The sequence below is a fragment of the Manacus candei genome, unplaced genomic scaffold (genome assembly GCF_025592945.1).
Source record: "Manacus candei isolate 608988 ecotype Guabito, Panama unplaced genomic scaffold, ASM2559294v1 h1tg000009l, whole genome shotgun sequence".
NCBI classification, from domain to species: Eukaryota; Metazoa; Chordata; class Aves; order Passeriformes; family Pipridae; genus Manacus; species Manacus candei.
In genome coordinates, this window is record NW_026138057.1 from 881186 (window position 1) to 894012 (window position 12827).

Sequence of the window (12827 nt, forward strand, 5' to 3'; positions counted from 1 at the left end):
CTGCATATACAAATATGTGGGCAAGGTCATTGCCTTGGAAGATAGACTGAGTTGCCTGTTATTTATAATATGACATAGAATGCTTATTTGAGAGGGGAAAATGAGAACGGGGGATTTTCACATTAAAGTGAAACCAGAGAGACTGAAGGTCTGTAGAACTTCTCTGTGCTATAAATTAACGTGTTATATTCATCATTATGAGTATGATAATATGTTCATGAAGAATAAAAGCAAATAGTGACCATCAAATACCTATCATTAGACATGAGTGAAATAATGAAAAGAGCTTTTGAATTTTGCTTATTGTTAAAGGAAAATGATATGGCAGTGCTAATTACAGTAACATTGCAGTTGGTATTTACATCTTAATGGAGAGTATTGATAAGTATTTGAAATGACATCTGTGAATGCCACACCATAAAAAAATAATGCATCCATGCCTTCAAAAAACACCCCAACAAACAAGGTATTTCTACAGCTGTGCCTCAAGTAGATGTTACACCTCGCTATTCTGGAGAGAGTTTTTAAGTGCATGCTTATGTGGGGTGCTGTGTCCATATAGGAAGTTCATTCAATATGTCTTCAGCATTTTGACCTCCTAAATCTGTAAACAAAACACCTCCTTATTTTCTGCTTCAATTAGGAATGCTCACTAGATGAAGGATGAGTGGTGATGAGTCAAATGGCTGTGTCATTGTTTTCTGTCCTGTGCAGACAAGGTGTTGTATGAATAAAGGAAAGGCTTTGTGATAGGGAGGACTATAACAAATTTAACATGGTTTAATTTTCCAGACTTGAATAACAGACATCAGGTTTCAAAAACTGATGATCCATGAAGGAACGCAGTGGAGGGTACACATCAACTGTGAATTTAATAGTGTTGATAAAGGTGACTTAAAAATCTTTGTGTCTCTAAAAGAGGATATATTTGTAGATGGGATAATGTCAAAAAGATTAAGTTGAAATTTCACATTTCAATTTTTATTTGAAGATAGATATTTTATTCTTTGCATGGGTACTGATCCAAGCTTAAGAGGCTTTTAACTTTTGTTTTTCCATCTAACTAAAATAATAATGCTGCTGATGGATCCAGCTAGATCAAAGATTTTCTTTATCAGGCTGTGAGATAGTCTTTTAATTTCTGAAAACTAATCCAGACTAAAAATATTTATGATGCACATCCTCTTAACTGTAAGCACAGATGTTACTGTTGAACAGCCATTCCCAGCTGGAATCCTGCCCATAAACACTCTCTAGATGAATCTGCAATGACAAAATGAGTGCACAGGTATTTCTAAGAATCACAAAATGGTTCAGGTTGGAAGAGACCTCTGGAGGTTGTCTTGTCCAACTCCCCTGCCTGAGCAGGCTTGCCTGGAACCGGGTGCCCGGGACCGTGTCTAGATGGCTTTTGAACGTCTCCAAGGATGGAGAGTCCACAGCTTCCCTGGGCAGCCTGTGCTGGTGACTGGTCACCCTCACACTGAGAAAGTGTTTCCTGATGTTCAGATGGACCCTCCTGTGTTTCACTTTGTGCCCATGGCCTCTGGTCTTGTCACTGGGCACCACTGAAAAGGGCCTGGCACCCTCCCTGTGGGTATTAATGTGCAGCTGTAAATACCAATTTATTGCTGTAACAATTTGTTGCTGCTGTTTCCAGTAAATAGTTGTTATCTCAACACATGATCTTTACTTTTTTTGCCTCCAGTTCTCCTCTCCAGCCTGCCGTGGGGGAGGGAGAGGGGGAGGAGGAAGTGAGCAAGCGGAACGTGATTTCAGTGGGAGCACTGAATTGGAGGGTACCATTCCTAAACCACGGCAGGCTGTTACTGATCAGTCTTTCAGGAGAAAGTTCCAAATAGCAGCCTTAGTTGTCACTCCAAGAACAACACTGTTCCTTATCTTTACAAAAATCTTTCTAGTCAAGCTTCCTGGAGGTCAGTGAACCCCTGTCCATCTTCCTAGCATTTGTATGGCTCGCAGCATTAATGGAGAGGAGTTTGGTTTTGTACCTTGTGCCATCAAACACGCCTGGTTACAAACAGGCAGCTGATCAGCTGTAAATTCCCAGTCCAACAAAAGTTATGGAAATCTTCTGATGCCTTTAAATAAACCACATCACCATACTGGTGAATCTCGCAAGCACCAAAATAAATAAATAAATAAGCCAACCCAAATGCAGAAAGGTGCCATTCTCTAAAGCACATACACACTTGTATTTTCTGGCCTCTGCACCACAAGAGAGAAATGGAACAGCTGGAGAGACATCAGACATGGGCCATGAGGATAAATAAGGCACTGGAGCATCTCTTACCAGAGGAAAGACTGAGAGAGCTGGGACTGTTTAACCTGGAGAGGAAGAGGCTCAGAGGGGGTCCCAGCCATGCCCCTTTCTGGCTCCTGCAAAAATTAACCCTGTTCTGGCTAGAACCATGATACAGTTAAATCAAGACAGGAAAACCCCCCCACCAAAATAGCCTTATCTGAATCTTGCTATTATTTCTCAAAGCCTGTCATCTGAGATAAGCTGTTAGTGGTTCAGATTTTCACTGCATGTCACTGATTAGGCTTACAGCCAATCCTTATTTTATGTACTTGCCTTTGTAATTACAATACATTTAATTATCTTATTGTAAATGTTTGATTCCAGATCTCATTCTTTGTGGATTGTATGTTACAGTTTGATGTATTTATTCCAGAAAAAAAGTCTTTTTGACATCTTTTTCTGTCCAGATTCTATCACTACGTATGTGAATTGAGTATAAAAAGGAGTAATTTTTCTAAGACTGCCTGAAGCAATAATTCTGAAGTGTGAACTGTTCTTATCTCAGTGAATGAAGTCTGAAATCTAATGATGATAATTCTTATAATTGGATTTGTACTAGTATATAACAAATTGATTTTAACCCAAAGAACACTCAACATGGATATATTTTAATTGTTTTAAAAATTAATTATAAATAAGGTTGATTTGTTTTCCCAAGATGCAAATTCTGCAGAAAATAGGAAAATTAAGGAAATAAAATCTTCATGTCATTAAATAATGGAATTCCCAATTTGTGTTCTATCTCCTTATGAGTCACTAAAGAAGCTGTGAGCTTGGATTAAATTTGTCTGTAGCTTTTTGACTCATCCTGATCACTCATTTCACTTTTGTGCCATTTCCTGCCATATTTTTGACCAGATTTATTGTCAGTCAACGCTCTCTGTCCCTATGTTGACATACTGTACTCCTCCTGCTGTAATTGTCCTGTCTGAGCTTAAATAGGCAATGAGTTATATATCTAAAGCCAGGGCTTTTCTAGCTGGTAGCTTGATAACATGATAGTAAATGATGGCTCAGCGTGTCTGGTTCTTTTATCATCTTTGTTGCTGCAATTGCACAGGCAGCCATGGGGGGATTCCTCCCTTCCACTTATGGAAGTGGGATCAGGAGGAGACCTAATACCTCCATTAACTTCACTGTTCTTGTGTGGGCACTTGCTTCAGCGATGCGTTGCTGTGTGTGATACTGCAGGGAGCTGCTTTTTTTTTCTTACCAAAAGAATCACAAATCCTGAGGCCTGGGGGGTGTTTTAGCATTATTTTTCATGACAGCAACTGATGCAACTTGCCAGTAAAGACAATTGGAAAGCGAGAGAAATGACTTGGCCCTGCTTTTAGCCTTGAGATTGTAACCTCAAGGGCAGCGACTGGCAGTGATTGCAGAATGGTCAGCTTTGCATTCCCTGGGTCTGCTGCACTCCTCAGCTCTAAATCCTGCTATCTGCTGGATGCCCTGGGCATCATTTGTGCCTTGTAGACTCAGCAGGCATTTCCCAACTGTGTAGGGCAGCTTGATGCTGTGAGAGCTTCCTCTGGAGCCTGAAGGAATGTAGCTGAACCAGAGTGGCATGGCTGGTGAGGCTGATTACCAGCAAAGGTTTTGCCTGTACTGACTCTGACACCTGAGCCAGTCTTTTGGCATCAATGTGCTACACTGTCTTGTAGATATGAAAGCAAACTTCTGCACAGGGGTGTTCCTTCATACTGGGTATGCTCATAGGTATTGTCAATATCCTCTGTTCAAAGTCCTCAGATTATGAGAATAGTGACCTTAATAAAATTTTGTCTTTTTTTTTGGTGTTGGTTTTCCTTTGCTTTCTTAGCCCTAGATGTTTTTGGATCATATTTTTAAACTTTTCTTTGCAATCGTGATAGCTGCAAAATGTTATTTCTTTGTTTGAAAAAAGCAGAAATTCTTATTCCACCATGTGAGATGTCATGAGAAGTATTTTGGGAGGAGTTGAGGAGTGGGGACTAGATTAATGTTAGAAAGGTATATTGGCAACATAGCAGCCTGCCTGCTTTCTTAGTGGAGTTTCACAGCTTGGAAAATGGGATTACTCAGGTGTGGACAGTCCTGTGGGGTAGTTACTGCAGTTCCTACTGAGCAAAAATTCCAGTTGTTAATCTCTGCTCTTACCAGTCCTCAGTGATGGCATAGCTGCAGAAGGGATGCTGAAGAAATAAATTATGGTGTGAGAAAGGCTGGAGGGGGGATAAGGTAAAAGAGGAGGCTATTTGGGGACAAGATTTTAAGAAACAACTAACTGAAGAGCCAGAGGTGTTTGGTCTGGAGATATAGTGAAGCTGATTTGCTGGATGGGAAGAAGATGGAGTAAAATTTGGTGTAAATTCTCTGCAGAAAGGCTTAATGTCTATGATTTTAGAAAATTTCTACCAGCTACTAGACTTCCTATCACAGTCTTATTCTAAATCTGTCAGGAATCAAAATCGTAGAAACTTCTTGAGCTTGATTTTTTACAGCAGTTTCTAGAGGGCTACCTCAAGATGAGCTTTCCTCTTTGAAGGGCCTAATTTTGGAAATGAGGTGATTGGTAACTGTAAAAAACAAACCATTGTAATTGGACACAGGAGAACAACACATGACACTTGAAAACACTGGTCTTGCTGTGTATGTTTGAGTTGAACAACTTATCAGTGAAGTAGGCTGTAAAATAAGGGGAGGCAAACTCAGACTTGCATGAAGCAGGAAGACTGTCTTTAACAAACACTGGAGTGAAATTCTTTAATTCCTTCAAATACTTGTAAAGAAGACAACTGTACTTTCAGACTACGTATTTGGTAAAACTAGAATAGAATTTCGAGCTGAAGTGCCTTTTCTTTTGTTTCGACACTGGGCAGAGAAATGCACAAGTAGATTACTTTAAATTTGATGTTACGGTGGAACAAATGAATTTAACTTGCTTCTTGCTAGTTTGCTGGAGATTGTTGTTACTAAAGATTACCAGTTTTAATGTGATCCTTACCGTTGCATGTGGTTTCCAAATGTAATTTTTAAAAAAATGTTGTTTATTTTCAGAATGGAGTTTTGGTAAAAGTGACAGAGACTTGTCCACCTTTGAACTGCTCAGAAGATGATCACGTTCTTCCAGAGAACCAGTGTTGCAGTGTTTGTAGAGGTAAGCCAGAGACTATGTGTGCTTGGAAGGAATGTAAGTTGCTGATTCAAGAGGGGGACTAATTCCTTTTTCATGAGATATTATGTGATAGGAGATAAAAACCTGAGTCTAAAACCAGTCTATGATACTCCTTTGGTTAGAAGACTTATCAGATACAAAGCTGCAATTGCTCTGAGTTAGAGAGGAGGAAGGAGAAAAGGAAGATTTGGGGGAGAAAGGGCACAGTATCTCTGAAGAATTACCGTTTCAAGGATCTTATGTTTGAAAAAGAAATATATTTTGTTGCTTAAACTTGCAGCTGCAGTAAATGTATGTGATTTTGGAAATGTGGCTTTTTTAAGCTCTTTATTTTAAAATCACGAAAATAGTGTTAATATTCCGGTTTGATGGATATTACGAGGTTGATCTGAGCACTCTCAGGACCAACTTATGAATTAAGCTGGACAATAAAATAATGCTAATACAAAATAAAGATTAAAAAATTAACATTATTGCTCTGAACCCCATTTTTCCTCCTTCCAGTGGGGTGCTGAGATGCAGGTTCTTCTTGCTTGTTCCTTCTCAGCCCTGTGAGTGCTGGACCAGACTGAACAAGCCACAGCTAAAATCTTAGTTGAGGAAATCCCCTTAAATGAGGAAAATGCAAGTATCACAAGGCTAGGGAACTTGGACAAGCTTTCTTCTTAAAAGGTGTTCTAATCAGTGAACTGTGGGGTTGAATAATCATTCCCTGTGTGTGTCTGTACTGTACCTCTGCTCCTTGTCTCTCCCTCGGAGCTGAGTCTCAGCTGGGCTTAAGGAGAGCCTGGTCTCTCAGAGCAGGACTCACCTGTCAGCCTTTTAGTGATGCACCTCACAGATCTAAAGCAAGAGTTGTTCCAGATCAGCATTAGACATTTCCAGGCTTAGATGGTTATTGAGGACCCCTGGAATACTTGTCTTGGCTGCATATAAATTCCTCCAGTGCCATGGCAGGTGCTGGTGAAGGGGCTCTGAACCTCTCCTTTCGGCAGTAAATTTTAATCAATCAATATGCATAGTTAAATACTTACTGAGACCTTGACCTTAGAAACACATGCAGGTGGTTGCAGGGACCAGCATGTTTGAGACTGTTTGCTGGGTTATGGTCTAATTACACATGAATGTTTTAAAGCGGCTTCTAGAAACATCTGTAACTATTTAAGCAAGCAGTAAATGTTGCTTCTCTGTCCCTCAAAGGGCTGGATGTCTTAATGATACTTCTTAACAGATGGCCCAGTTTGATGTAGTGCAGTACTGAAAAAATCGTATTCATTACTTTAAAGCATTAGAAATCTGAAAGCTTCAAAGTTGATGAAAGATAAGTTCTGTAATTATTCAATTCCATAATATTGTTAATGATAGGTACTCTTTTTAGAAATTCATCTCCAAACTGGCCTTATTATTTATAATATAGCATGAATGGGATATAATATATACGTATGTGATCATCTCTAGAAGCAAAGGAAGGAATTGTACTTTCCCTTCCTATGAATTCTGACACATGGTGCTTTCAGTTTGATACATTAAACTTCCACTTCAGTTCTGCTTTAGCTGACTGCTAAAACAGTACCACCTCCTTTTGTGTTTCATCTTTGCTCTTTAAAATTCTTTTGAAAATGATGCCTAAAGATATGATTAATTTTGTCAACTTTACAAAGGCATAAATTGAATTTAGCACTCCTAAGTTGCTTTTTATATCTTGCAATAGAATATATGCTGCTTGACACTTCTGCTTCAGTTGCATGCAAACTAAAGTGGTAATATATAATTTTATCATATGTAGATTGCTGGTGTTAAAAATGGATATTTATTAAGAATTCCATATTTGGTATGAGTTTTATCAAGCAAACAGGTACCCTCTGATACGCCAGGCAGACCATAGTTTCTGGTCCTGGCCTGTGCCAACATGTCCTTTTCTGGGAAAGGATAGAGTGCTTCTCTTGTTTGCAGAAGTGACCTCTTTCAGAGCCTATATCGAGCTTTTATTGTCTAAGCCAAAATAATAAGGAAAGAAATATTGTAATAATTGTAGCCCTAAATAATCAGAATGTTTGTTGGAAGGCCACACAGATTGTTTGCATATCACGTGCAAATTTCACATTTTAGGTATGATGGTGGCAGAGAATTTGTTGCATTAGCCCTTAGCTAAGCCTTAGTTTATTCAAGAGAATATTTAGTAAACATTTACTAGCAATGTTGAATGAGAACAATATTTCTGTGCATGTTAGTGACTGGTGGGTTCTGGGCCTCGTGTCAGGTTGTGTTGTCTTTAGTACATGTAGCTGTGGAAAAAGATGTCCTCTCCTCAATTTCATGTTCTTTAGAATTATAGAATACATTTGCTGAATTGGGCAATGGTGAGAGGTTTGCAGCTTTTGCTTTTCTAGCTGCAGCAAAGGAATTTCCATTAAATGAAAGGGTGAGTGTGAGGGAATTAACAGAAAGAAAAAACCACAGAGAAACACAAAAACTTCATGATGCTGTGGGATGAGACTGTATCTTCTCCAGGGATCTCTGTAGTACTTACCACAAAAATAGATAAGTGCCTAAAATAAAATAGGGTATGCAAGGTAAAAACGAAATCTGTGGTGTTTATGGAGATGGAAATTCTCAGTGAGCAACAAACAGAGTTGAATCCTGTAATGTATGTAGCTGGTGGGCTTTCTAGCTAGTCATCGTGGTTTGTAAATGGTAAGAAAAGCAGACAGCCAATAATGCCTATTCTCAGGTTTGCCACATGAGTTTATAGTACAGCAAAAGCTAAAAATGTATTGCTGAAAGCCAATCTCTGGATTTCAGTAAAATGGTTGTGTAAGGTGTACAGCAAGGCGAGCGTAGGATGGAAGAACTCAACTCTGCTTCAAAATGACAGTTTATTTTTGTGATTTGATGTACCTGCATGCAAAAATGGGCCTCACCAGATCTGTATATAGCATCTATCCTTGAGTATTATGTAGAGTATACCTAGTTTTCCCCTTTATACTTTTCGGCAGGACAGTGTGGTGTTATTAACCTGTCTTTTAGGCTTACAGAATTTTTAGTTAATTTTCAAGTTTTACAAAGAATCATTGCGTCATAAAATGTATTTTTTACTACTTTTTTGAGAATCACTCATTTTTCTTACAGCATGCCTGCTACACTTTTTATAGCCCAGGGACAAATCTAATACAAAAAATAGTGTCATAAAAGTGTTTTATTGTTCCCTGTAGCTGTTTTTCTCCTTGCCAAAGACAGTGTATAATTTTGAAAGAGTGGATTTTTTTTTTTCTCATTTGAATGAGTGATTCAAATAAAATTTCATGAGAGAATTTTGATGTTGTTATGCTCACAATTTTAAATACACAAGAATAGCCTTAACAACCCTTGCAGCTGCAGATGTGCTCTTCTTAAAAGAAAGATTGTGATGATATAATGAAGTAATGAGAGTGGTTTTGTTTCTAGAGAAAATAATTTTTATTTGCTGTCCTGCAATATGATTGGACTGATGGATTTAGATGCTGATGCTGGTTAGCAGGAAATGGAGGATCTTACTGATGAGGTGAAGTGTGCATTTTACATCAGGAAGCAGCATTTAAATCTAAAAATGGGGCTTCAGCCACTCTTATTTTTACTGCTTTGTTTTGTTTTGGGGAGGTTTTTCTTCTTTCAGTTAAAGAGTGAGAAGGCTCTTCAGTTAACATGTTTCTCATCTCTCCCTGTCTAGCTGTGAAACTGAGTTTTGATTCTTCAGAAATTGAATTTTTTCCATTTACTGCTGGGAGGTAGGAGTTATTTCAAGGCTTTAGATTTATTAAGATTTAATGGAGGTTGATAAATATGAATTAGTTTATTTCTAAACATAGTTGTAGCATTACTGAGGATTTAGAAGAGATTTATATCTGAAAAAAAAAAAAAAGAAATCTTTATAAGCTTGTTAGGCTGTGTAGCTACCATTATTCTCTTGCACACAAATAAGCACTATGTAATAAGTTCTGCATTCATGTAGCAGCTTGAAAGAATTTATGAAGTTACTGTTTTATGTCAGACCACTGCGTTCTGGGATGACAATCTCTGAGGGTGTAAAAGCTCTTGTTCAAAGTGCTTCATTGCTCATGACTCATTAAAAACAGATTCAGATCATGGAAAGGCATAATTGGTAATGCAAATTTTATGACTCCTCCTATGACTTCTCCCCCAGATTTACCTTGTGTATTTATGTCCTAACTGTAGGGTTAAATCATAAGAGTAGTAAAGATTTTGAGGTTGGAATTACCTCGGACTTGTTGAACATTGCTAATGCTCTTTAACAAAAGCATTATCCATGTTTTTTTAGAAGCCTCTCAATGTGAAAGAGTGAATTGTGAAGGATAGCTTCTTGAACAGCAAGAGAACGGAGGTTTTACAGGTTTTTTTGATGTGAACAGCTAAGGATGTTGTAAGAAGTATAGAAAACATTACAGGTGTTATAAGGAAACCCTCAGATATAAAGAGAGGCACGTTAGTGTTGCCCGTAGAAAAAGTAGGAAGAGGTTTGGATCTAAGATGTATTGATTCCAGCTAGAGTCTTGAATGAATTCTTGCATTCCACAATCAATAGTTAAGCTAAATTATCAAGTATGTTAAGTATGTAAAAACCTGGATGACAGCACAAAACAGCTTAGCATGCTGCTGTGCAAAAGCATGTTCGGGGAACTGCAAATTGAAGGTGTTGCTTGACAAAATAAGAGTGTCCCAAAATGGAATAAATGTTTAATTTTAGACAATCTGACTTGGGACCACTAAGCCCTAGCCAGTTGTGCAGTTCCTGATGCTGCAGAAGTGATAGTGTTATGTCTGCTAGCATGTGTCTGGATCTTTTCCTAATTGTCTTAGTAGATTTATTAGTAGTCTCTCTGTGGTCAGAATGAAGAAGTAGAAAGATACCCCTATGTTCTTAAGAAATGATGGAGCAAACATTTCAGCAGCCTTGATAAAGGAAGAGAATAATGTTATCAGGAGTTTTTGGGGAAGGAACAGAGGTCACCAGGCCCGTCAAAAATGTAAACACACTCTTCAATATTTAATTCCCCTGATAGTATCAAACTGTATTTTGAATATCTTGAACGACTTTGAAGGACTGTTGTGCTCATTTGTGACTGTGTATGTATGTGTGGGGAAAATGGTTTCTGGCATCTGTTCTGAATTTGTTCATCTGTAATTTGAATTAATGCTTGCCTTGTCATCTGTGTTGGCCTGAAATTAGTTAAGATTATCTGAACTATTTAAGATTTTCTGTGGTTCAGTCAAATCCTCTCCAGTTGCCCGCTTGCTCAGATTTGATGATTCCATTTTAAGCCATTTCTTATATTTAGAGAGGAACTGACTGTCTCAAATTTTGCTGAATATTCTGAATTAATTGCTATTGGAATGCATACCCTCTGCTAGCTGCCACCAGGGCTGAAATTTAGAGATCCCACTGCAGTATCAGTGGGGGGGTTTGGCATTGGGGTAGGTATCTTTAAGGAATCCTATAAATCCATTTCACACCAAAGAATTAGTAAAAATCAGATATTTGCCTCCAAAACTCCTGGCTGGGGAGAATGGAGACCAATGTCTAAGAATTCCAAGAACCACGCTTCCTTGGTATGCTCCTCATGGCTTTTTTAAATGTGCATTTTCACTGCAAAAAGAAGTGCTTGGAAAAACCTCTGATCCAAGCAATGTTATGCTTACTCTGCCAGAGGCACAGTGAACCCTTACTCTTCCATACTATCAAGTACATTTTTTTTTCCTCCTGGTTAACCTTAAATTACAGTTGTTTTATAAAAGCTTGGTAATATACAGTGTTATAGCACCATGCATGCTCTTAACAGGAATGGCTTCCACTATCCACTTACAGAGGTATCGAACAAGCTTTGAGATGCTATGGAAAATTAAAGTGGAGACCTTCTAGACAGCGTATTTGAAAGATAGGAAACAGTTTTTCACAGGTCTTTTATAATAATAAATGCTGAGGCAGTCTAGAGATGTAGTAGATGATGTGCATTAGGAAATCCTTGTGCATTTCCTAATGACAAGAGAAAAATTAAATGACCTTTAGAGCCTTTAATTACTCAAGTTACAGAACTGGAGTGTTATTTTTTCCTTCTGTGCTCTTTTAACAGCCTTCAAGCTTGAAAACCTGAGTGTGATTCTGAATGGAGACAGTTCATATTTGAGTTGATAACAAGGGAACAAAAGCAAAACAGGTTTTTACAGAGAATTTTTGAAAAATAGGGGACAGCTCTAGCTGGGGTAGTCATCTACTGAGAAATTTCAGAGATGGCAAGTAATTACTGAAGAATTCAGTGATGTGATATTGAAAACTAATCACTGGCTTGTGCTTGGGAGAATGTGCTGTTAGAAAAGAGTGGTTGATCTGGGACTTGTGATGAAAGTTAACAGTGAGAAGCCATTGCTTTGGCTAATTCTAAGTCTTAAATTTGCCATGAGCTGATCATAAGGTAAAAATGTTGACTCATTGGGATACAAAGAGCCTAGAAACAAAGGTTTTTGGTGCACAAAGTTGTATCAGCACTCTTGTATCTAAAACATGCTGGGAAAGATGAAATATTTTTTAGAGGTCTGGATGAGAGGGGAATAGAAATAAATATAAACAAAATACCCCAAGAGTAACAATCCACACTGAATTAAAATGTGATATTTTTTAGTCCCTAGCTTAACGCACTGATATGTTACAGAGATTCTGACCCAATAATAATCAAATATAAAACTAATACTGTGGGTGAGTTCAAAGGAGAATTATTATTCTAAAGAAGCCAGTAACAGACTAGGATGTCACAATCTTAGGGGAAACAGTGACAAAGAAAATGTTATAAAACTTGTTGTCTCTTGGATGTTATCTAGAATGCCAACAGAATAGTAATCCTGCTTGGGGAGCATAAATTAGATGCTGAAAAGATAAGTTTGAGGAGATGGGTTCCAGTGTTCAGTTTCAATTATAGTTATAAATGCAAAAATGAGAAGTCAAATACTGTGATTGTGTAAATGGCTAAAGGCAGTGTATTGGCACCCTATTTTACCAGAATAAAAAGTACCCAGGCTTGACAAGGCTGTATCTGGAATACTTGAGTGGTTTTTACCAGACTGTGAAATGAGTGAAGACTAGAAGGGAAATCTGAAGTTTTCATTAAGGGAATTGGTTCTTTTTCACAAGTTGGATTACAATGAAAGAACAAGCTTAACTGAGCACAGGGAAGATTCCTTGGTTGTTAATAAAATTAATTTGAAGATTAAGTGTAGAGTTGGATGTTGACACATCCAACATGAGAAAGTGTCCTCCTTGCTAACAAGCACTGACATTTTTTAGAAATTACCTCAAAA

At 38.0% G+C, this 12827-nt stretch overlaps 1 protein-coding gene across 6 annotated transcripts in view; it reads left to right on the forward strand.

Annotated features, from left to right (window-relative positions):
- The window catches only part of NELL1 (neural EGFL like 1), a 277675-nt gene that overhangs the window by 74907 nt on the left and 189941 nt on the right, over window positions 1–12827 (forward strand). For all 6 annotated transcript variants that reach the window (XM_051777275.1, XM_051777277.1, XM_051777276.1 and 3 more), the window contains exon 11: window positions 5366–5465. In XM_051777275.1, the coding sequence (XP_051633235.1) occupies window positions 5366–5465 (100 nt within the window). The remainder of the gene's footprint in view (window positions 1–5365; window positions 5466–12827) is intronic.